Raw genomic sequence first — 23,771 nt, 5'->3', positions numbered from 1 at the left:
GAGACAAGTTGACAACGACTTTCTTCCTTCTCTTTTTCTTATAAAATAAAATAAAATCCTTCTGTATAATAATATGCCAATAGCCATTGATAATAAATGCAATATGCGTCAACAAAAAATTGATTCTTTTCATATAGCAGTAATTGAAACAAGCCTACAAATTGCTGGTCATATTTGTACTGTAATGTATTTTTTGCAAATGCATATTAAATACAAATTATTAACATATATACAACTATATACATACTTAGGTCTTTCATATTGTACTCGAAACTAATACCCATCATTTTTCATTAATACGCTTTATCCAAGATTTTAAAGAATTAGATGCTTTGGTATATATATAACATAATCCTTTCTTTCTTTCTTTCTTTCTTTTTTTCTCCCAACTTACTTACTTTATCTTTATAGCTTTCAAGGCATTTTCCTACATATCGAATTGCATTGCCTAATATACATCATTTTTATCCACAACAAATCTCATTCTTTCACACCTTAACAAAAAGGAAAAAGAAAAAGACAAACTCTGAATTGTTAGAAGCTTATCTTTATCAATGTCTCAAAGGTACAATCGGTCGATCTTCCCTTTTCAGAGATTTTTTATCTATACAAAGAGATGAGGATAGAATCATCTCAAAATCGGCTGTACGTCAACTTGTTTCACAACAACATCATCATGTATCACAATCATCATCTATTCATCATGAAAAGCGAATACTGTGTGAATCTCTACCACCTTCTCCTCCATCTTCAATTTCTATTACTCAATTTCCTGATTATCAAGAAGATTGTCCTGATCGTCAACATGAGATAATACCTAAAAAATCAAAATCTATTCAAGATTATCAGTTTATTAATGTACTTGGGAAAGGAGCTACTGGGAAGGTAAATATTAAAGCCCTACAATACATCTTTTTTTTTTTTCCCTGCATAGCCTTATAAAAATCTTTTTATTTAAATATTTATAGGTCATCTTAGTTAAGGAAAAGAGTTCAAATGATAATCAATTATTTGCTCTAAAGGCAATTACAAAATCATGGAATATTACAAAAAGAGAAGTGAATCATATTCGTATGGAACGTAATATTTTAGCTACCATTTCCTCTCTTCATCATCCTTTTTTAATTCAATTACATTCTGCTTTTCAAGATCAACACAGTCTTTATCTAGTATTAGCTTATCATGCAGGTGCTGATCTCGCTACCTTGTTACAACGCTATATCTGTTTCCCTCCTGAACAATGTCGTCTCTATGCTGCTGAGATTGTCATGGGCCTACAAGAGTTACATCGAAATTTTATCCTTTATAGAGATCTTAAACCTGAAAATGTCTTGTTAGCAGCGGATGGGCATATTGTCTTGACTGATTTTGGATTGTCCAAGATGTTTAATGATAATAACCATTTTGATCATCGTACAACCACCTTTTGCGGCACTCCTGAATACTTGGCTCCTGAAGTTATCTTGCAAGAGGAAGAGTATTCCTATGCTGCTGACCTTTGGAGTTTAGGTATCATGCTTTATGAAATGATTTCAGGTATCATACCCTTTGCTGCTTCTACACCAGCAGACATGTATGAACGTGTTCTTTATGATGATCTTGTTTTCCCAGAGCATTGCTTCGCTAGAGATCCTGAAGTAGTAGATTTAATCTCAGGACTCTTGGAGAAGGACCCATTAAATCGTTTAGGCGCTGGATTAGGTGGTGTCTTTGAATTACGAAATCACGCTTATTTTATTAATCATTTAAATTGGAGAGATGTTTACAGAAAGAGGACTCAACCCATCTATGTGCCCTATCGTCTATGTGAGACGGACTTGAGTCATTTTGATACGGATTTTTTAAATATGTCAACTAGTGTGTTTGATAAAGAAGAGGATATACAATTACATAGTGGCCTTTATCCTGCAGGTTTGTCGGAAGATGCATTTCGAGGATATTCATATTATCATGATGATGATGATGATAATTCGCAATCATGTAATGACAATGGTTCAGAATCTTTCTTTTTTGATAAAGATGAAGATTATAGCGATTATCAATACTTTAATAGTAGTAGTATGAGTGATCTTGAAGAAGAAGAAGAAGAAGAAGATGATATAATAGATGTTCCTACTTCAAAACTGTCCTATTACTATTCACCTACAATCATTTGTAACAAGACACTTAAACGTAAAAGATCCATGATCATGGATTCTTCTTCATTTAGTTATTTATAGACACACACACACACATATACTCTCTCTCTTTTGGATACCATGGTTACAATCTTGATGATTCTTATTTTTGTATGACTTTATATGCTTCTCCTTTTATGTAATTTATACATTGTATAGTAATAGTAATAGTAATAATAATAATAAAACATTTATATTTAATAAACCTGTATTATCGTCTTCTGTTAAATCCACACACATATTAATAACTTTCAAACATGGGATGAAACTTCTTCAAGACTGACTGGTTAGGATAGATTCTATATTACTGACTCTGTTGAGAATAATACTATTACCTTGTACTTACCAAATTCAAATTTCTACTATATACATGTATTTATTTATTTAATATACTTTTATGTCTCTATTACTTGTGACTAAATCAAACAAATTGAAACACTAAAATCTCTCTCCCTCTCCCCCCTCCAGCATAGGAAAATAATAACCAAAAGTCTATCCTTAGAGCATATTCATAATTTCTATAGTCAAGAAATCATATTATACTCCTTTTATAATCATATCCTCTTATGACTCATAAACACTCGTTGAATAGAGTAAGTATATACACAAATAGCATAGAGAATCGTTTGAAGAATGCTATTTAATACTTACAAATGGACTTGATTTTGCTTATAGTCTACACTATGTTATGAAATTGAAAGGATAATAATAATAATAAAGATCCAAGTCTATTTGTAAAAATACTGGAGAAAATTTATTTATATAAAACACAAGATGATATGTTTTCTTCTTTTTTTTTTTTTTTTATTTCTTTTTTTGTTTCTTATTTGCTAGAAATGGCTGCTTCCAAACTTGTTGTACTCGTCTTACTTTTTGTTCACCAAAGCCAGGACACATGGCCAACTCCTCTGTCTTGGCCTCTGCCACTCCTTTCAGAGTTCTGAAAGTGGATAATAACGTCAATACATCTGTCTTATTAACACTCTTTATTTGTGTTAAACAGTCTGTCATCTTTGCTAAATATTCGTTTTCTACACGTTCTCGAATCAAATCAGGTGCCTTGTGTTCAAACATTTTGTAAGTCTCTAAATATCGCCCTGCTTCTTCTAGGCTCCAAGATAGCATCAATGTAAAATCACTTAGGATGGCAATACGATTGATTTCTCGAATGGCATCGTGATAATTTTCAACATCGACGTGCACAAGTAAAATTCGACAAAGATAGAGCGATTTGAGAGAAGTAAGTCGATCATAAATATAGGAAGGATAGAGTCGATGATAGCGTAAGCTAAGATAAACGACACCTGTGGTTTGTCCTACAACGTAATCAATCTTGATTGCATTTGAAAGTTCCCATGGTACATTACGAATGTGTTTTAAAAGTGGGTTCTTTTGTTGTGTAGGATTAACTAGGATAGTATTACCTGTTGTCCGTCGAAGAGTAGTAGATCCTGTGTATGTATGAATAGGTTGTGATATTTTTGTAGTAGTATTAGCATTAGTAGTAGTGTTAGTGGTAGTGTTAGTGTTAGTAGTAGTAGTAGTAGTAGTAGCAGTAGATGTTAATGGACTTTTATTAGTAGCTTGTTCTGCTCGCACTGAATTGAAAATAGAATTAGCTTGTTTTAGTTGTTGTTCTCTTTTCTTTTGAATATCTTCAAATGAGGGTATATTGAGTGTTGATTTATCGTTGTTTGACATTACCAATAGATTAATAAATTATATATTATTATTTGTTTTGAGCAATTTTAAAAATATGCAGAACTGTTTTTTTTTTCTTTCCTCTGCGCATTTATTGACCCAAGAGCGTATTTGAAGAATCTGAGTTTTTGTTTCTACCAAAAGAAAATTGACTAGCATACCTTATTTTTTTTTTTTTTTTTTTTTTTTTTTTTTTTTTTTTTTTTTATATACTATTATTATTCTTTTCTTTATACAAATAGAGTCAATGGTGAATATAACGACTGGAATTGCTAATTTAGTATGCATTGGGTTTACTTTAATTTATATTGCTGGTTTTTATATATTTAAAACACCAGGGGATCGTAATGATCCACCTGTGATGAGAGCTCGCATGAAGGCTGTCATTATTGCTTCTATTATATCAGCCCTTATTGTTATGTTTCTCTTAAAGTTGACAGGATCCAAATATAATACTGCTCAAGTACTAGGAATTGATCAGCCCTCTCATTTTATATATATTTTTAGTTATCTACGACCACTTGTGCTAACTTGTGGATTGTTTCTTGGACCTTTAAGTATAATGTACTTTGATCAGGAACTTCCATTTCAAAAACATTTCAATTTCAAAAGAGATGTCGCGATGAATATTATGAGCTTATTAGGACAACGTAATTATATAGTGGTAATAAAAGAGATAAGAAAGTTGACAAGTTTAATATTATTAATTATACTTTGTTAGGCTCCGTTAACAGAAGAGTTTGTTTTTAGAGCTTGTATCATTTCTGTACTAAAGCAAGCAGCTTATTCTCGTACCTATTTAATATTTGTCTCTCCATTTTATTTCGGTATAGGTAATAGATACAAGCTTATATGTTACACCCTTCCCTTTTCCTTTTTTTTTTTTGGGAACTAATTGTATAAAAATACAGCACATCTTCACCATGCTTGGGATAAATATCAAAAGTTAGGTAAAACGAGATATGCATTTAAAATGGCGATGTTATCTTCATTGTTTCAATTTGCATATACAACACTATTTGGATGGTATGCAAGCTATTTATTTCTAAGGATGGGTAAATTATGGCCACCAGTATTATGTCATTCGTTTTGTAATATAATGGGATTTCCAGACTTTAATGGGATTTCTCATAGACCGACTTATGAAAAGACAAGTAAGTTCCATATAATAAATAAATAAATAAATATATAACTAAACTTTATTTTATTTTAGTTATCTATTGCTGTTTTCCAATTGGTATCTTATTCTTTGTATACAATATCGACTATCTTACACTTCCATCTTCTGTAGGTGGATCGATCTATTGGAAATAAATAATATATCATTTCTTGTCATTTGGCTTTTTATCATGATCCATAGCATTTTCAATCAATCTTTTTGTACTCTCTTTCACCAAGTAAAAGGCATCTCCTTTTTGCATACTTGACCATAATTTAGAGAAAAAGGCTTGTTGACTGCCATCCTTCCAAGAACTAATATATCTTTGTGTAAAATGCTGTAATGGAGTAAATGTCCTCTGAATAGCTTTGGAGACTAAAGAATGTAAATAAATATATATTGTTTGGTTAAAAAAGAGAAAGAAAGGGAGAGAGTATAAATATATATGCGTGTGTATGAACTTATTTCTACTTACTATATTCGCCTGAACGGCTTAATTCTTCTCCTAATTCCATCCTATAATAATCTGGATGATTTTTCTTTGTCATGGTTCCTTCTATTAATAAATGTTCTTTACATCGTTTTGGTGTCTTTGCTACGGAAATCCAAGTGCCATAAAATGGATTAAATTTACTCTTTTGTTCTTGTTGCTGTTTTAGCAAATTTTGGCTCGTCTTTAGAAAACAAACCATACTACATTTTTTTGATTCATCAATAACATTTTCTAGTTCTGCTTTTATGCTATCACTACTACTAGTATTGTTATCAGTATTGCTCTCTACTTTTGTTGTGGCTAAGAGTAAACAACGCTCCTTCCAATCTTGATTACTTCCTTTAGGTGCTGCTCTAACAAATTCGAATAATAAAATATTTAATGCAGAAGAGTTTTTAGTTGAATTATGAACTTGATTGTTATTCGATAATGGAGTGGAATCGTCAGTGTCATTTGATGAATCGGATGTTGATTTAGTTACATTGTTATTGTCTTCTGTCGTTTCTTCAGACCACCAAGGAGAAGTTAAAGTAGAAGTATCTTCAGGTGGAGGAGTAGATAATAATGCTTGTGGAGGTAATAATCCTTTTTGTTTATTGTTTTCTTTATTATTGTCATTTACCATCTTGTTGCAAAGAGTACTAAAAAATCTACTTTGCATTTAATTGGTTTTTTAAAATAAATTTGCGTATCATAGGTATTGTTTTTTTTTTTTTTTTTTTTTTTTTGTGCATGTTATTTTTAGTTTTTACGCATGAGCTTTTTTTTTTTTTCTTTTTTCCTTAATATTCAACCAGGTTTGACCGTCACATAGTCAGCCTTACCTAAATCTAGCACTTGTGCTATGATAGGCTACTATGATTACGACTCTAAAAATTCATAATGTATCTACTGCTTTATTCCTAACTGTGATTGAATGTATTCTGAATTGATGAGTTTTTTTTTTTTTTTTTTTTTTTTTTTTTTTTTTTTTTGGTATTCTTAAACTAATACGTTATGTTCCTTTAAAGGCCAAAGTTAATGTAAGACTACCTATTTTTATTTTATTTTATTTTTTTTATTAAAGCTTTAGCCAATTCTTCCAATTCTTCAAGTTTTGTCTCCTCATCAAGCACTTTAAAGAGTGGAACTCGACAAATAAAATTATTAGCGCTTTTAATAAGTTCAGTATTTGAAAGCTTTCGTTAACAGCTAATGTTAATATTATTATTTTCTTCTTAAACAATAATATTACGCATTCAGTACGATTGATTTTATCCGGCTTTATGTATAAATATATATATATATATCTGTTTAAGTCAAACCAGTTATTGTTACTTTGGGAAAAGCACTTTAATAAAGAGCTTCTTTTATACAATATACTAAAAAAAAAAGTAATATACCTGTATAACTTATAAGAGTGTACAATATGTCTATCCTTAACTTCACTGTTATAGCTTATGATATTAATTGTAAAAAGAGCTATAGATATACATATTACCTTCTATTAGCTTTAATTAGAGATAAAATGGTATTCTATTTAATTAAATATAAAACTTTTTATTTCTTTTTTCTTCTACTTAAAGCAACAACCATACAGAGCTTGAGAACAATAAAGAAAATGAATGCTACCTTGATAATATTCAGGTTCTATAACCTGAGCAAATCAAATGAATATATACAAGTAAATTATTAAGAATAACCAGAAATATTGCTTCTTTATCTCACATCACATACTTGAAGTAGAGTAGAGTAGAGTAGGTCTCAAAGAAGATGATTGATTGACCTCTAACTTGTATTTTTTTTTTTTTGGTTTTTATTGATATAGTGTCTACCTGTTTATGTTCTCATGTCACTAGAATCTAATGGTATCAAAAAAGACGATGATCATTAAGAGAGGAGAACTACTATTTGTATCTTATAGAGTAAATTGTATCTTATTTTCCAACTTAAGGAAAGGCATACAAATGTAATTGATAAATCTATTCGAAAACAAGTCTTCATAACTGTGTTTACTTTAATGTACTATTGACATTTGCAGCAAGTTAGTGTACACTGTTAAAAGACTTTTCTGTATTGACAGATAAATCAGAAACATACATACATATATAGGTTGTAAGTGAAAATGAAGGAGCACCCTTGTTAAAATGTTCCTATTGTGTGAAAGCACCTTTTCTCAGAGTAAACAAAATTAATATGCATGTAGAAGAATTCCATTTGTTAGCCATTATGAATAATGTTATCATTAAAATATTAAAAAAAAAAAGTAAGCGTAATATCTATAAAGTATAGTTATTCAACATATTATAAACTATACAGTAAAGATTATAATAGCTATAACATAATCAATAAAAACTATCTAAATAGGATTTCAGGAAAAAAATTTTCAGTCCTGAAAATAATATTATAAAAGACACTTTAGAATGATTCAGCAGTTAGTTAGTTAGTTGATTTATTTATTTATTTTTTATTAGTAAAATAAGTACTTTTTTTATCTGTCTTTTTATTGTTAATTCTATATTTGACTATCATAAGATAGTGTAAAGGTATAGACCTTAGATGTTATCATGCAAGTGAATAAAGTATGTTACTTTTTTTATACCTTTATAATATATAAATATACATGTATATAGAAAGGATATGTAGGGAAACAAAGAGGGACCTTACAAAAATAGAAATCCAATACTACCCTATTTAAACGACAACTAAATGAAAATGAAAAAGGACCATGGCCTTCTTCATAGGCCGTATTATGGGAAATATTCACCTTTATACGACACATTAGCTTAGTTTTTACCTAATGTCAAATGATTATATGCTGACAATACTGTCACTCATTGCCTCCAATCAAAATGTATAATACCATCACTTTAGTCTTTGTGATATTAGTAAAGTACACACCATACTTATTAAATACCTGAACGACCCATAAATATCATATTTAATTCCTTACTATATCGAAGACTTGTTTTTTTTTATATATTATATTTTATTGATCATATTTCTATTATTAAGCTATCATGTATTCATGATGCTAATAAGAAGTTTATGCAACATTCTACTGAAAAATATCTCCCCTGGATTTGTTACGTGAAAATTGTTTATAAATAATAATAATAATAAAATATTACAGTGAGCGCTGTATCATATCGCAGCGACTGAGATTCATAAATATTTAATGCAGAAAAAAAAAAAAATAAATAAATAGTAATAATTGGCTGTAGACTAAGTTTGATGATCTGGTTAGACTTTTAAATATATTGTATTTTTAACTATACAACAGGAAATATTCAAGACCTGAATAACCATTTATTCTTTAGTAACTAGTGTATTACATTGATAGTGTTGAGCGTAATTCACAGATCAGAAAATTTTAAAATACTGTTTAACATTAATTATATCTCTGATCTGTAGCTAAAAATATATATTAATTCTTTTGGGAAGCTTTCAACATTTCATAGAGAATCTACTTTTAGGAGTGCTTTTTCCTTATTGAATAATTCTGCTATATTTAAAAAAAAGAAAAACATTTATACTGGAACATTGTGTAAAAACACAATATCTTCCAGATTATAACTTTTGCTCTTTTAATAGTTACTCATGGTTCGCTCTGTATACGCATTTCTTAGTCGTGAATTTGATCTTTTTATATGTTATTTTTTTTTCCTCTTTTTTATTATATTTAAAGGAGTTACAGCGGTACCAAGTACAGCTTATAGTAGTATTATGATATAACCCTTGATGCCCCCCTTTTTTTTTCCTTTCAATTCATAGCATTGAATAAATATATACAATACGCATACTCTTCTTCCAGCTTAAAATACTATAATTTACATTATAGCATGCTTTATATATTTGTATATATTTTTGACAAATAATACGTGTTAAATTACATTGTTCTGGACAAAGATTTATTTTTTTGGGGAAACACAAAAATGATCAACAAAAAAGAAAAAAAAAAGTGGATGATCAGTTCAAAAGCTATTCTGAAAATGGTAAAAATTATAACTTGTAATTAAATAAATAAATGAAAGTTTATTTTATTTCTCCCTTTTGCATCCTTATCTTTTCTTACATGTAAAGTATATTTGAAGTTACTTTATTATATAAAAAGTGTCGTGCTCTTTTTTATAGTTAAAAATAATATTATAGCATGTTATACATTCTCTAATAGTCATATTCCCTCATTTGATAAAACGTTATTTACATGCTTAAATAAACATGTACAAGTTTCAAGTATGTATGTATGCTTCTCCTTTGTTTATATCTGCATGAGGCTTTTCTTCTTTTTCTTCTCATTCTTCTCATTCATTTCGCCTCCTTTTATTCTAGATTCCCCTTTGTAAAAAATAAAAATAAAGAATACATTATAAAAATATACAATTTTTTAATATAATAATTCTTATCAAAGTGTGGAATAATTAAAAAAGTAACGGTGTGAGCTCTGTGTTTCCCCCCCCCACTTTATATTAATAAAATTGTATATTATATTATTATTATTATTATTGTTATTATTGTTATTCTCTCCTTAAAAACAATCGGACTTCCTTCCTCCGAAAGTAGTACAGTACATTGTACAAAAATAAATAAATTATGCATACGATTCAATGCAATATGAATAACTTGCCTAAATTTACACTATCTCCTTTTAATTAGTATATCCAAGCAAATTCAAATTAATATAAATAGGGACCTTTTTCTACAATTAAATTTTCTTTTTTCTCTTTCATTATTCACACACAAACCCTTCTCTCTTCTTATAATCTACTCTACTTTTTTATTATCAAAATTTCTGGTGACCTTTGGTGAAAAATATTTAAAAGTTAAGGAACCCTTAAGAGATTTGTGCTGTTGAAGTATGCAAGTTGTATTAAAGATCTGGGGTGAGGACTTGTCCAATGGCAGAAGAAAAGAAGAAAGATGTCAAGACTCCCTTGCGTTTGGAAGACCATGACACAGCCCCCTAGGCCATACTTCAGCAGCAGAGTTTAAATATTCAGCAAGCTCATGAGGTTATTTTTTTTATATATATATAGATACATATAGGACTCATTTTTCTCTGATATTACTTGGTTATGGTGGTGCTGAATAGACAAACCAGCAATAGGTAAATAAATATAATATAAATTATATCTAACATTAAAATTAACTAATACTAATTTTATACTAAAGAATAAAATATAGGTAGGTAAATCTACTAGCCTCAACAGGAGGAAGGCTACTCTCCTGTATATTATATAAATTTTAATAAATATAATAAATTATTTAATTGTCACATATAATATCGTCTTTTTTTATTATGATTATTTTTATTATTTGTTAAATATCATGAGCAATAAATCATAAGCCTTTAGTTTCTTATAAAAAATAATAATAATACAATCTCAGCATAAGCCTATATTATATTAAAGTATAAGAATGTAAAAGAAAGCAAGCTATTGAGAATGATAATAATATAAATATCAATATAATCAAGTTTAATATAAAAAAAACGTGTTTATAATACGCTTTATATCATAGAATTAATTATACTAAAATAATTTTCAAGTTTTCAAAATTTGAACATTTCTATTAAACATCATTATTACGATTATTGACAAAAGATTCCAAAGTAGGAATAAACATCTGGCTTTATAAGTGTAAACATCTACTACATTATCTATGTATACATTCTTCTAAAATAATACATGGAATGTATATTTGTATATTTATTTATGTATCTAGAAGGAAGCATCAGAAAATGTATACAGACTCTATATGCTATATGTAAATTAAATAATGGATATTAGCAAAGGAATTTATAACTAAATTTAACAAGTTAGTATATACACGTAATCTAACAGTTCTTAAGGTCTTTATTATGTCTTTATATTAGTAATTTGAGGTATGATGTGCAAAAGTGTGAAATGAGTAAGTTACAAATTAAAATGAACTTCATTGACCCATCTTACATGAACGAAAATGAGTGGATCAAACATCCTAAATAAAATAGATAAACCTCATTAAATCAAGTATTCTGAATTGATAGAAATCCAATTTTATAGGTTTATTCTTATATTTTACTATCAAAAAGGCTGATTCAATATTATTGACGTATTCAGGCACCACCAATCCCATCATTGTCTGATTATGTGATATAGCGTGTCATATATGGCTTTACTAAAGTAAGCATATCAAACTATCCATTATTAATAAGAAGACTTTTTAGTCAATATTTTGTACTGCTGAATATTGTAAAATCATTATTTTATATATAATAAGACAGTTTTTTTTTTTTTTTTTTTTTTTAACTCATTAATAGTGGTACATTGAATCAATAATCCACCTACTAGTAGCTCTTAATAAAGTATTTTCTTTTTCTCTCTTTTTAATACTAGATTTACTCAAGGAGAAAATGGGTGTAAATACCTTCGTACATCTGATGACAAACTCTTATGTAATGAATGCGCTTCAAACTTTGTTTTATTTTATTCTGTCTCAAACTTACCCTACTATTTTCTGGAAATAGTGTATTTTAGGAAAAAAAAAGAAAAAGAAAAGAAAAGAAAACTATATCAAATTCCTTTTTTTCCAAATTCAGGCAATCAGAAGTTGTTTCACATTGCTGCTATCAATAATGTATGTTACTACAATTTTTACACTTTAAATTTGAACGAAGTTAGTTTTTTTCTGGACGGATCAAAATAAGTGTTTAAATATTTAGTTTACCTTTTTTAGACAAACGAAGAAGAAGTGAGATTAGTTTTTAAACAAAGTAAACATAGTTTTCAGACGCTTACCTGTAAAGCATTCAAACAACAAAAGTTGAGTGAATGTGGTCATCTAAATACACTAGGTAGGCTGTGTTTATTACAGCGATAACTGTGGCGGTGTGGTGGTGGTGGTGGTAGTGTGTTGAAAAGGTGTTGGTCTTTCTCGTCCTTACCAAATGCTGATAGAGATTGTCATCATGTTTTGGAAGGCATTAATGTCTCTTTGCCAAAGAGTATGACAAGAAGAACAGGCAAGCATACTCAATCTAGTAACAGGCGAGGCTGGCATCAAGGTTAGAGTTTGGCATTTACTGCATACTTTGGATGTTCGGAACTCGTCAATTGTGATTGTGATAAGTTGTCCAGCTGCTTCACGCCTTCTCAGCGCGCGCCATAAAATACCCGTCACCCCACATCTGAGCGTCCTGATTTTATTGGTGTTCTTATTGAACATTCCACTTCCAAATACTATCAGAGGAACCTTCGTCTTGTCTTCTTTGTATTTGATGGGCCTCCATTTGTTCAGTTTTTCTCTAAAGAAAAAAATATTGAATTAATAACTGTTTGGGAATATTCAAGTAGAAAATATTAATACTTGATAGCATCGTTCTTATTTGGTCTCTTCTTTCTTTTCTTCTTTTGTTTCTTCTTTTTCTACCTCTTCTTGTTTCTCCTACTTCGATTATGTTTGGTGTCGCCGTTTATAAGCATATTGACCATAGTTTCTTGCGCTTTTTGCCTCCCTTGATAAAGTTGGAAGCGTTTTTTTTGCAGTACTGGGATTGTAAAAGTTGAATAAAGTATTTATGTTATCAAACAGATATTGAACATAATCTAAAAAACGCTCCTGGTTTGATGTCTTGGTTTTGGGAATTCTTGATTCAATATCCTCTATTCCGTTTTGACTTTTCAAAAATTGCTGCTGGGCAGAAATAAAAGTCGAACCAGTAAGATGATAATACTCTTTAGTACTGCAGCGGATTATTGGGTGCCCAGACTTGTTTAAACCACTCACGGCAGTGAATACAGACTTTCGCCTAGGTCAAAAAAATTGGATGATAATCCTTTACTACTTCTGGTAAAGTGAAGTCGTAAAGAGTCAACTCAAAGCGTTGCAAAGAAGGACCGTAACTGGCTTGACATCTTTTGTAAAACAAAAAAATCCACAACAAACCCATCAGTCCGTATCAAGTTTCCAAAAAGGAACTGGTTGTTTCCATGTGGTGTTAATTCAGCAATGCTACAAATATAAAAGTAAGAAATACATAAGTCTGATTTGATACAGTCTCTATCTATACTCACTTTCTGTATCGCAGTTTCCCAAAATTGGAAACATTATAAAACAATCTTAGCTGTCTTCAGGTGTTATATTGTATGGGCGTAAGGGAGATCTTGTTGTAGAATGATTATCACCACAGCATTTCTTACAATGAAGATTGGTTACATTATCATTTGTGATCTTTTGTCGTTTTGCTGTTTGTTTAGCTTGCTTCAAACTTTCGCTTTGCCTTTCTTTTCTTGCTTGAAGCTCCAATTATACGTGATCATTATTATACATAAATAGTATAATATTAAATTGCCGTACCATCATCAACGGCTGCTTCTTTGTAAAACTTGCACCTGTAGTAGTTTTTATTGAAATGTCCTACTTCTTCACAGTCGATACACTTGGCGTTTGCTATAATATCAGTTAGTAAAAACTTTTATATACATTTTTTTATTAAGTCTTGACCTTCATTAAATACTAGTCGATTGTTGAAACCCGTTTCTTTCTTTATTTTAATAATGCCAGATTGATATTCATTAGACATGTTCAATAGAGTAAGAAAGTGAGAAAATCAATTGATGCCTGGCTCATACGCTGGCCTTTTATATGTGCAATTCTGCTTGAGATGGACTATCTAGCTCACTCCCAAATCCCTGAACCCTCTGACCATCATCTTCTTTCAATACAACAACGATTTTCTGATAGTTAATTATCATCACTTATACATATACTTTAACATTTTCCCTTTTATCCCAAAAGGGTTTTTCTTTCCTTTTTTTCCATAGCGATCTGACCAGGGCAAAACAGCATATATAAATGCTATGTGCTCATTGGTCATTTTTTTAATTTTTTAAATAAAATTCTCTTTAATCGTATTCAGTCTTTACCCTACCGAGCGAAGCATCATTCAGCTATCTTGGAATTCCAATCAAACCTGGTGGACTTATTGACACTGCTGCCCTCATCAATCTCAACACTAAAAAAGCTAGATCCTCTATGAATCAAATTTCCTCTCTTGGAGTCAATCACAAAGGGTTTAACCGCTTACTCTCAGTACGTTTCTACAGACAAATGATACGATCACAAATGGAATATGGTCTTGCTATCTGTGTCTTGAATAATAGTCACTTTAAAAAACTTGAAGCTTGTCAAAATGAATGCATTCGATGTATTTTTAGTGATTCTGCTAGATCATCAACCAAAGTAATGCTGCACCTAGTACAACAACCTTTTATGACAGCCCGAGCTATTATTCTGCAAGCCGAATACCTTATTCGATCAATGCAACTACCCGACGATACATTACTGAACAAACTTCTACCTCATCTTCAAATGTCCAGCAGCCATTCTCAATGATATAAACTAACAGTCAACCCACTCTGGAGAGAATGTGTCCCTATCTTGGACGAACTTGATAGAAAGGTTTTCAAACGGCTCTGTCTGCGTTTTCAAAAAACTCAATATGAAAACCTCTGTCAGGGTTTAAATTCCAAGCTGATTCGTGCATGTCGTCCTAATATGATCATCGATCCAATTCTTTGGCTGCCCATGACGAATACGGAAAGAAGCCAAGTCATCCGCTGGCGCCTCGGTTGGCTACCTGGCGATATACCTCGTCCATGTCCCTATCTCCTTCTCAAACGTTCGGTCGTACTCATTCTATTGAGTGTCTACATATGCACCATCGACTCCAAATGCCAAGAACGGTCACCGACCCACTCTCCTTCCTGCTCAACCAACTACCTACTAAAAAGCTAAAACGCTCACAGGATGTGGCTCCTTGGACAATCCGTTGGCCAACTATTTGTATCATCCTACATGAAATGGATTATCTCTTTCACGAAAAACTACCTCCATATCCTCCCTCCGAACCTGGTTCACTACTGGTGAAATAGTTACTCAACTAACAGTGCTAATATCCTTATATTGTTTATGAATTTTATCTTACTTTCTTTTTTTTTTTCTTCCAATTACTTTATTTCTGTCTAACTCGTTATATTTATTTTATCCTTTTCCCTTTTGTCTCAAAAGAGGGCTTTTCTTACTTATATACTACTAGAACTGACTAAGGCAATACAGCAGATGAAAAATGCTATGTGCTCATTTGGTCAAAAAAAAAATAATAATAATAATAAAAATTCAATTTTAAACGCATCCAGTCTTTTTTTTTTTTTTTTTTTACATGTTGTCAAATCAAACTCAACAATTTTTTTTTTCTTCATATAAAAATAAAAATATTCGTAAGTTGAATACCCTTTTTTTTCTCTCTCTGTCAAAACGCGTTATTTTACTTTTTTTTTTTTTATTAGTGAAAACATGAGCTCAACTGATTCATTTATGCACGATTCTACAACTACTTCAGTCTCTTCTTTTACAACATTAAATAATGATAATAAAGATCAATTCTCGAATAAATCCCCGTCTCAGATTGACGAAAACTCATTAACAATTCGTTCACTCGTATCTACAAAAGAAGCAGGTGTCATTATTGGCAAAGGTATATATATATATATATGTATATATGTATATATTGCTTAAAAAGAAAAAGGAGGGGAAGAGGAATAAAATAAGTCTAACAACATAATTTTAGGTGGTAAAAATGTAGCTGAATTACGAAATATAACAGGAGTCAAAGCAGGTGTTTCAAAGGTGGTTCAAGGTGTTTACGATCGTGTTTTAACTGTAACAGGTACATTAGAAGGTGTAGCAAAGGCATATACTCTAATTTCTAAAACATTATCGGATAATGATCCTACTTCACCCATCATCATTCGTTTATTAATTTCTCATAATCTCATGGGAACTGTCATTGGTCGCCAAGGAGCCAAGATTAAACACATTCAAGATATATCAGGTGTACGCATGGTAGCTTCAAAGGCACTATTACCACAAAGTACCGAACGTGTGGTTGAAGTGAAAGGAACAGCAGACGCTATTCATAAAGCCATTCTCGAGATTGGACGTTGTCTGATTGAAGATAAAGAGAGAGCTTATGGTACAATTCTATATAACCCTACAAAAGTGATTATAAATGAAAATAGACCTATTATACGCACCGGAAATGGCTCTGACTTTAGTAATAGTGATATTCGCATTCAAAATATTTCAATTCCAAGCGACATGGTGGGTTGTATTATTGGAAAAGGTGGTTCAAAGATATCTGAAATTCGTCAATTATCAGGTTCTCGTATATCAATTGCAAAGGTACCTCATGATGATTCAGGAGAAAGAATGTTTACTATTCAAGGCACACCTGAAGCAAATGAAAGAGCTCTTTATTTACTTTATGGTCAACTTGAAAATGAAAAAGAACGTCGTCTTAGAAGTGTCATGAATGATAATACACCATAAAAGCAACATACACAGATATAATAGCATTATTATTATTATTATTATTATTATTATTACATCTTTCACTCCAACTTTCTGTAATTCCACTCTAAAACTCTTATATGGGCTCCTCCTACCCCCTACCCTACCCTACCCTACTTCCAATTATCATCCTCCTCATTCAGCAAGCATCTAAATTATATATAAAAGTAATAATAAATCATACTAATAACATCTCATATTAATCAATATACGATTATCTTTTAATCACAGAATCCATTCATTGGTAAACAAGAAATATATCTACAATAGGGACACTCCTATAGATTGATATAAATAAGCTCATTATTTATATGGTCTACTTCTTATAATTACATACCTCATCTATTTTACTTGTATCAAAATGATGTATCAATAAAGCCAAAAGTGCCCCATATAAGCATAAAGATAGAAACCTTATCAAGTAAATTCCAATTCGTCGACTATAGCCTATCTTCCTGCTGCCAATATTTGATAAAAATAAACTCAATAAGATACCTGCAACTAACCCGCCTAAATGTGAAAAATTATCGACTCTACAAATTAATTTGTATTAAAAATAGATAAACTTTTCTTTTTTTTTTTTTTTTTTTTTTTTTGCAAGTTACCCAGGTAACAATCCAAGTATAAAACTGAATGCAGTCCCTAGTAACAACTTAATCATATATCGAATTGCTTGTTCTAATCGTTTCCAATGAATAAATAAATCAACATATAAAAATCCTATTAAACCAAATAAAGAGCTACTAAATCCTAAAAAAGCTATCTTTCCTTCCCATCATCACCAATAAATAAATGTTAGAATTCATATATGTATTCCTTCCTCCTTCTCTTCTTCTTACGTGTTGTTGCTGGTGCAAAGTTAGCCCCAAGTGCATGTCCAAAGATACCCGCACCAATATAGAGTATCATAAATCTCAAGGAATTCATGACTTTTTCCACTTTGATTCCAAACCAACATAGGATAGTCAAATTGATAAATAGATGAACAAGTCCCGTATGAATAAATAAAGGAGTGAATAAACGATATTTTTGATCTGGAATTTGTGATAAATGAAAGGTAGACATACCACAGATGGTAGCTAATGAACAAGTAGAGTTGGCGACAATGTGAGGGTCTGCTAAATCAATCACAGGATCTAATAAATACAAGGGCGAACCTGGTGTTGTTGTTGTTGTTGTTGTTGCTGTTCTTTTAGAGGAAGCAGCAATTGTATGAAGACAGACATAACGAGCATCAAATGGCATTGATTCAATAGGTCTCATGCATGGTGGGAAACGAGCTCCAACTTGAACCATGATCTCCATAGAGGGTCCCAACATGTAATTAAACGGTTCTAGCTCAAAGAATTCTCCTGTATTTTGTCGGCTCAATAGTAATTCACCAGAAAAGAGAAGGATGTTCAAGAGTACGGTAATGTATGTAAAGAGAGGCCAGTGTTTGACGGTCGAAAAGGGTCCCCAATAATGACTGGATAAAAGCCAATGAAGGCGTTGTTGTGATTTAACAACAGTAGCGTCAGCAGTAGTAGTAGTAGAAGAAGAAGAAGAAGAACATGTATTCATTTGTTTTTCTTCTGATGAATGATGATGCATAAATGATACTACATTGCTCGTTGGTGAGGAGGAGAGATGATATGAAGGACTATGTTTGTTGGCTAACTCATCCACCGTCAAGCTTGCTTCATCAAAGGGCATAATGATAAATGTGTCCTCTTCTGGCTGTGTAGAGGTAGACCGTTTTTTAGTGATCTTTACATGGTTTAATTTTGTATTATAATTAGATACTGTGGGTGAAAGGGATGCTACTACGGAATCTGTTAGTACCGTTGATTTATGAAAGGGAAACATAATACTTTTTTTTATAAAAAAAAGGAAAAGAAAAGAAAAAGAAAAAGAAAAGAAAAAAGGAGTAGAAGAGAGAGAAATGAAAAAGAAAGGTTAACATTAGTCTATATACTATACATTTATTAAACTTACTTTGTTAATAAAAGCACTTGGAAAAGAAAGGCTAATCCTTTTTTTTTCTTTTAGAGAAAACATACATAAACAAGGAAAAAAAATTTTTTTTCTTTATATTTATATATGTATATGTATTCCATCAATATATGGTACCCAAAAACAGAATAAGAAATGAAAAATTATTAAATACATTTATAGGATAAAATGTTTTATTTCTTTTTTCTTTTTCGTAAAAAAAAGGGGGGGGGAGAACGAATAGGAGGGATGAGGAGAGAATGGCAATAGTTTTACATAAGGAGTGAGGGTGAAGGTATGTATGTGTGTGTGTGTATGTGTGTGTGTGGGTACAGAAAGTCGAACAAGGAAAAGTTAAGTTTGTCTTGCTCTATGACTTCCTTGTGCAAAACTAAGAGGAATCAATTTGTTCAATTCAACTCTAGCAACCACACTAAGATCTTTAGCATCTAATACTAAAAGGAAAGAAGTGGAACGTGCAGAATCCATTACAATACTTATTAAGACACCTGCATCTTCTGCGTTAGTTGATGCTTTATCTTCTTCTCCTACGGATGTTTTACTGGTTGGTCTAGGAACAAATTGTGCTTGACTTGGATAACAATTCTCTTCATGCCAAGAAGCTAAAACAGTATGATTATTTATATCCTATAAGTCATATATTAGTACAAGACTATATACATATATATATAACTTACAATTTTAATAATACTATCCCAAATTTTTCCTTCTTGAATGGAACTATCAGCACTAAAACCAAGTCCATAAACAAATGAATATGGCTTCATTTTATAATGAGGATTTACTTGAGGTAACTCCAATGTAGTCTCAATTAGTTTCTGATAACTAATTACTGGGATCCAAGCATGCCATCCACTTGCTCCAGTCGCATTTTCTCGAGCATTAGATCCACCTGTCACATAATTCCAAATGGAACCGATACGAGAGGTAATGGAGGTAGTGGAAGGTATAAAGGAGTTATTAGCTACATAAATTGAGTGTGCCTCATGTTCAGGATGGTTTAATATATATCGTCTCACTTCTGAAAACGCTAAACGACCCATCTTTTCAGGATGGCGCAAGTTTTCGGTTGATAGTTGTGAAGCGATTGTATCATCTTCATAACAAACTATATCGATTACAATATTGCCATGAATATCCTCAAAGGCGTTCACTTGGTTAAAAGAGAAAGTAGCATCAGAACGATAGCATGCAATCACGTCCTTTTCTTTACGATTAATAACATAAAATAGGGTCGGCTCTGAAGGATAAAAATTGAAAGAATCAAGGATACTCTCTGACCAAGCAAATTTGACTGCCCCTGAGTTGGCTAACATGGGATGAATCACCATGACAATATAATGAGGTGTTAATGCAAAGTTATTAATCCAACCTGTAGGAGCATTCCAAATGGTGGCAATTAGTTCTCCTTTAGGATTTTGTTCAGTAATAGAAAAGAAATGATATTTTGTAGATCGATAACCAATTTCCATTGTAAAGTTAATGTATTCTCCTGTCTCTACATCAAATTGACCATTAGAACAAGAACTGTACCCCTTAAAATCTGGATTAATTTCGTTCCATGTTTGTATACGAGTAGGTTTCAAGTCAAATGGATCTAATTCTTGAATCTAATGCAGCATTGTTAGTTCAACTTTTTATCATTACTATTATAACTATTATCATACTGTACATGATTTGCAAAATCTTGACAAAATAAACGGCCATCAATACCAGGTAAATAGGGTAAGATGCGTTGTCCACAAGGCACACGATCAGGTTTTAAGGTCTTGCCATTATTCAAAAATTTGATTAATATGGTTTGATTAGGGTTCGTTTTAAATAATCCTGCGGGGAAGTTTGGTGCATAACCATGGTGATCACGAATCTTTTCTGACAATTTTTTGTTAGTTAAATGATGACGATACGTTATTGAGTTTCTTTCACCATTGATATCAAAACGATTTACCAAAGGAAGACTATAAAGAATAGTAATTAAAAAAAAAAAGATGAATACGTCTATATACATATGTATATACATATTTGAATGTATTTATAACTTTACGCATCAAACCAGTGTCCTAAAGTAAAAACGGCTGTTGCGCTTTGAAGTACGCCATCGATTTCAATCTTTCTTGTATAACGAACATCATAAATACCAGGACCAATAGTATAGTGTTCTCCAATTAGCCAATCTGGTAATTGACCATCAACAACTAAATCAACTACTTCTGCTGAATCTGTAACGTTATAAAACCCCTAAAAATAATATATGTATATACATATATTGATAAATATTGATATACTTTATTATAATGATAAAATATAGAACCTTAACATGATTGGTGTCATTTGAAGGATTAGACAAGTCAGTTGTTGAATAATTTGTATTGGTATTTCCAACTAATACTGTAGGTGGTTCAAGAGAATGACCATTATATTTTTCTTGTTCAAAAGTAACATCTTCTTGAGATACAATAGTGTTAATGTCTTCAATAGCTGCAATTTTATTGTCTCCCATGTTATTAAAAAAAAAAAAAAGAATAAAGAAAAAGAAAAAAAAAAAACTATAGCATAAAAATTTTAAATTTCTAGACCAACTTTGTAATAATTTATTACTCTATTTACAAAAATATTTATTTATAAAAAATATAACACATGAAATTTAATAAAAGTGTCAAATACTAACAATAGAAAGAGTAGTAGAAGATGCTTGATTTCCTTCATTTAATAGAGTAGAGGAAAAAGTAATGTCTTCATCCTCTTTCTTCAAGTCTTCAAGACATATAAAAGTATCACTAGAATTCTTTTCTCCTTCTTTAGTTAATCCATTGTTATAACAACGAATACGACAGCAATGAACGAAGAAGAAATGTATAAAAGTGGCAATGCATGGATATCGATAAGGTATATAGACAGTCTTTGAATCATTTACATGAATAGTTGTCATAAAGTTTCTAGTTTCAGTTTTTCTAATGATGAATGCAGGTGGTGGAGTTGATAGTATTCTTTTTAGTCGTTGATGTTCGATACTCTCTTTCATATTAGGGATTATGATGTTAAGTCTTCGCATAGGAATCATCTTGATATATTGTTGTTGTTGCTGCTTTCTCTTTCTAGATGTCCATGCGATTGATAGTCGGTTACTGAAAGATGTATTATTATCAGGAGGAGGAGAAGGAGAAGGCTTATGAGGGCTTGAATATTCATTATCATGTACATTAAGAGCTGTAGTAGACGATAATTGTATAAAATGAATTGATAAGGGAGAAGTAGAAGAGGATTGAATTGAAGAATAAAATGAAAGAGGAGACATTGGTATGCATTTACTATTTATAGTTTGCGAATTAGTTTCATCCTTAATGAGGGTTGATTTAGGTATTAAAGTATATTCAATCACATATTTCTGCACACACGTTTTAAAAGAAGATTTTATAAAAGAAGTAATTGTAGGATCAGTGAAAAAGACGACAGCTACAAAAAAGCCTTGTATTGAAGAAAACATGGTATCTAGCAAAGTTAAAGAAAAACTAGGTGTAATATTGGAGGAGGTGCTGATTACCATTTGCAAAATAAAACCGAAAATATTTGAAAGAAAAGGTACTAAAAAAAAAAAATGTTATTTAAGATTGTTGATTCATTAAATAGTATAATAATATTTACCTAGAGGATATATAATACAACGTAAAACTACTTTAGTAAATACATTATTAAGTCTTTTTTTAACTATTTGATATAATTGCGGTCGAATATTTGGATCCATTCTAGAAGCAACTAACTTTTGTTCATGAATAAGTTTCTTTATAGCTACTATAGAGCATAAAACAGCGATTATATTAACAAAGAAAATGAATGCATAAAAGCACATCTATAAAATAGATAATGAATGATATAATCTTTTATTATTATTATTAGCTATAGTTATTTTATTTACTTACCCATTTGTCAAATTGATTTAATCGACTTTCAACGTATATCAAATACAAACAACTAAGGTTATCATCATATTTAATAGCACTCTTCTTCGAAGCTTCTTTATAAACAGATAAAGAGATACCAATCGAAGCATAAATGATAGCTGATGGATAATAAAATTTTTCCAGCAAGTCTCTTCGTTTTATACTTATGACAAAGACTAAAACCAAGTTCAACCCCACTAGAGTCAATAAAGAAGCGCTTAAAATATTTAGAAAACCAATAACAATATCAGCAGCCTTACAAAAGGGAGAATTACTAAATTGATTTGTTATTATAATATTTATAATAGCGTCAAGAATATCCAATAGACTACACATAAAGACACAACGTAAGGAAACTCGATTTGCTTCACGTCGATAATATTTAAGCATATAGATGTAAATAGAAATAATCAATATAGAAGCAATAAGTGATATAGATGAAGTAATAAGTGACGTTGTTTGTAGTGCAATAAACTCCTTTATTGAATATTTAAATACGCTAGTTTCCAATGTATACTGATTCCATTTCTCAAAAGCCAACATAACTCTTTTGCTGGGCTTCTTTCTTTTCTTTTCTTCTAATTTTATGATTTATCAGACTGAGTTGTAAAATAAAAGAGAGAAAGAAGATGAAAAAAAAAAAGAAAGGAAAGGAAAAGGAAGAAAAAAAAATATTGTAAATTCAAGTTGCATCTGAAACTTGATTGAATTTACGTTTAAGACATGTCTTTTTTCTTTATTATGTGAAGTAAAATATATATATATATATATACATACACTAAAAGCAATATTAAAAACGAATTTCTTTATAAGCACGGTAATTCACTGTCTAATAACGTATTAACTATGATATTTATTTATTCTCATAAATAAAGCCTGTGTTATATAAATCGTGTCTAATTTAATTCTCTATTTTATGCATATCCTTTTACTAAATA

General features: G+C 30.7%; 11 protein-coding genes across 11 annotated transcripts; 6 read left to right on the top strand and 5 right to left on the bottom strand.

Annotated features, from left to right (window-relative positions):
- Positions 1-483: 483 nt before the first annotated feature.
- BX663DRAFT_425217 (kinase-like domain-containing protein) lies at positions 484-2,219 on the top strand (the record flags this gene model as incomplete). The annotated part of the gene is made up of 2 exons (XM_051522479.1): positions 484-885; positions 969-2,219. Coding segments are annotated over 2 exons (1,653 nt in total), but the record flags the coding sequence as incomplete, so codon positions are not given.
- A 740-nt stretch (positions 2,220-2,959) lies between these two features.
- Positions 2,960-4,031, bottom strand: BX663DRAFT_492059 (restriction endonuclease type II-like protein). Its single transcript, XM_051525163.1, has one exon. The coding sequence runs from the start codon at positions 3,876-3,878 to the stop codon at positions 2,982-2,984; it is 897 nt and encodes a 298-aa protein (XP_051387795.1). The 5' UTR covers positions 3,879-4,031; the 3' UTR covers positions 2,960-2,981.
- A 45-nt stretch (positions 4,032-4,076) lies between these two features.
- Positions 4,077-5,412, top strand: BX663DRAFT_492058 (CAAX protease self-immunity-domain-containing protein). The gene is made up of 4 exons (XM_051525162.1): positions 4,077-4,542; positions 4,600-4,711; positions 4,790-5,032; positions 5,092-5,412. Exons 1-4 carry the CDS (start codon positions 4,126-4,128, stop codon positions 5,190-5,192), a joined length of 873 nt encoding a protein of 290 aa, XP_051387794.1. The 5' UTR covers positions 4,077-4,125; the 3' UTR covers positions 5,193-5,412.
- On the bottom strand, positions 5,201-6,155 carry BX663DRAFT_424664 (uncharacterized protein; the record flags this gene model as incomplete). Its single annotated transcript, XM_051522448.1, has 3 exons — positions 5,201-5,412; positions 5,513-5,813; positions 6,012-6,155. The coding sequence occupies 3 exons, from the start codon at positions 6,153-6,155 to the stop codon at positions 5,201-5,203; spliced, it is 657 nt and encodes a 218-aa protein (XP_051387793.1).
- A 6,070-nt stretch (positions 6,156-12,225) lies between these two features.
- Positions 12,226-12,696, top strand: BX663DRAFT_492050 (uncharacterized protein; the record flags this gene model as incomplete). The annotated part of the gene is made up of 1 exon (XM_051525161.1): positions 12,226-12,696. A coding segment is annotated over one exon (156 nt), but the record flags the coding sequence as incomplete, so codon positions are not given.
- A 50-nt stretch (positions 12,697-12,746) lies between these two features.
- BX663DRAFT_492047 (uncharacterized protein) lies at positions 12,747-13,097 on the top strand. Its single transcript, XM_051525160.1, has 2 exons — positions 12,747-12,794; positions 12,857-13,097. The coding sequence occupies exons 1-2, from the start codon at positions 12,768-12,770 to the stop codon at positions 13,007-13,009; spliced, it is 180 nt and encodes a 59-aa protein (XP_051387791.1). The 5' UTR covers positions 12,747-12,767; the 3' UTR covers positions 13,010-13,097.
- Positions 13,098-14,410: 1,313 nt separating this feature from the next.
- Positions 14,411-15,542, top strand: BX663DRAFT_492042 (uncharacterized protein; the record flags this gene model as incomplete). The annotated part of the gene is made up of 3 exons (XM_051525159.1): positions 14,411-14,862; positions 14,914-15,149; positions 15,283-15,542. Coding segments are annotated over 3 exons (756 nt in total), but the record flags the coding sequence as incomplete, so codon positions are not given.
- Positions 15,543-15,865: 323 nt separating this feature from the next.
- Positions 15,866-16,879, top strand: BX663DRAFT_425434 (uncharacterized protein; the record flags this gene model as incomplete). The annotated part of the gene is made up of 2 exons (XM_051522484.1): positions 15,866-16,025; positions 16,119-16,879. The coding sequence occupies 2 exons, from the start codon at positions 15,866-15,868 to the stop codon at positions 16,877-16,879; spliced, it is 921 nt and encodes a 306-aa protein (XP_051387789.1).
- Positions 16,880-17,119: 240 nt separating this feature from the next.
- On the bottom strand, positions 17,120-18,924 carry BX663DRAFT_11389 (uncharacterized protein). Its single transcript, XM_051521499.1, has 4 exons — positions 18,878-18,924; positions 17,740-18,752; positions 17,506-17,659; positions 17,120-17,433 (listed from the first exon to the last, which is right to left on the bottom strand). The coding sequence occupies exons 2-4, from the start codon at positions 18,746-18,748 to the stop codon at positions 17,217-17,219; spliced, it is 1,380 nt and encodes a 459-aa protein (XP_051387788.1). The 5' UTR covers positions 18,749-18,752; positions 18,878-18,924; the 3' UTR covers positions 17,120-17,216.
- A 180-nt stretch (positions 18,925-19,104) lies between these two features.
- On the bottom strand, positions 19,105-21,413 carry BX663DRAFT_492034 (carotenoid oxygenase). The gene is made up of 5 exons (XM_051525158.1): positions 21,207-21,413; positions 20,940-21,133; positions 20,568-20,853; positions 19,573-20,505; positions 19,105-19,522 (listed from the first exon to the last, which is right to left on the bottom strand). The coding sequence occupies exons 1-5, from the start codon at positions 21,393-21,395 to the stop codon at positions 19,229-19,231; spliced, it is 1,896 nt and encodes a 631-aa protein (XP_051387787.1). The 5' UTR covers positions 21,396-21,413; the 3' UTR covers positions 19,105-19,228.
- Positions 21,414-21,551: 138 nt separating this feature from the next.
- Positions 21,552-23,376, bottom strand: BX663DRAFT_547475 (uncharacterized protein; the record flags this gene model as incomplete). The annotated part of the gene is made up of 3 exons (XM_051531014.1): positions 21,552-22,477; positions 22,538-22,742; positions 22,813-23,376. 3 exons carry the CDS (start codon positions 23,374-23,376, stop codon positions 21,552-21,554), a joined length of 1,695 nt encoding a protein of 564 aa, XP_051387786.1.
- Between the last annotated feature and the right edge of the window lie 395 nt (positions 23,377-23,771).

The sequence above is a fragment of the Cokeromyces recurvatus genome, assembly GCF_025118155.1.
Source record: "Cokeromyces recurvatus strain NRRL 2243 chromosome Unknown BX663scaffold_1, whole genome shotgun sequence".
Classification (NCBI taxonomy): Eukaryota; Fungi; Mucoromycota; class Mucoromycetes; order Mucorales; family Mucoraceae; genus Cokeromyces; species Cokeromyces recurvatus.
This window is presented reverse-complemented; position numbering and strand designations above follow the sequence as displayed.

Excerpts from the sequence above, each read along its gene's own strand:
- BX663DRAFT_492059 (XM_051525163.1), bottom strand. The coding sequence starts at position 3,878 with ATGTCAAACAACGATAAATCAACACTCAATATACCCTCATTTGAAGAT.
- BX663DRAFT_492058 (XM_051525162.1), top strand. The coding sequence starts at position 4,126 with ATGGTGAATATAACGACTGGAATTGCTAATTTAGTATGCATTGGGTTT. Across the intron at positions 4,543-4,599 it reads GACAACGTAATTATATAGTG|GCTCCGTTAACAGAAGAGTT; the intron begins GTAATAAAAGAG and ends ATACTTTGTTAG. Across the intron at positions 4,712-4,789 it reads TCCATTTTATTTCGGTATAG|CACATCTTCACCATGCTTGG; the intron begins GTAATAGATACA and ends ATAAAAATACAG.
- BX663DRAFT_492034 (XM_051525158.1), bottom strand. The coding sequence starts at position 21,395 with ATGGGAGACAATAAAATTGCAGCTATTGAAGACATTAACACTATTGTA. Across the intron at positions 21,134-21,206 it reads ATGACACCAATCATGTTAAG|GGGTTTTATAACGTTACAGA; the intron begins GTTCTATATTTT and ends TATTATTTTTAG. Across the intron at positions 20,854-20,939 it reads TTAGGACACTGGTTTGATGC|TCTTCCTTTGGTAAATCGTT; the intron begins GTAAAGTTATAA and ends TATTCTTTATAG.
- BX663DRAFT_492047 (XM_051525160.1), top strand. The coding sequence starts at position 12,768 with ATGGGCCTCCATTTGTTCAGTTTTTCT. Across the intron at positions 12,795-12,856 it reads TCCATTTGTTCAGTTTTTCT|TTGATAGCATCGTTCTTATT; the intron begins CTAAAGAAAAAA and ends AAATATTAATAC.
- BX663DRAFT_11389 (XM_051521499.1), bottom strand. The coding sequence starts at position 18,748 with ATGTTTCCCTTTCATAAATCAACGGTACTAACAGATTCCGTAGTAGCA. Across the intron at positions 17,660-17,739 it reads CTTTGCACCAGCAACAACAC|CTTTTTTAGGATTTAGTAGC; the intron begins GTAAGAAGAAGA and ends AAGGAAAGATAG. Across the intron at positions 17,434-17,505 it reads ATACTTGGATTGTTACCTGG|AGTCGATAATTTTTCACATT; the intron begins GTAACTTGCAAA and ends ATTAATTTGTAG.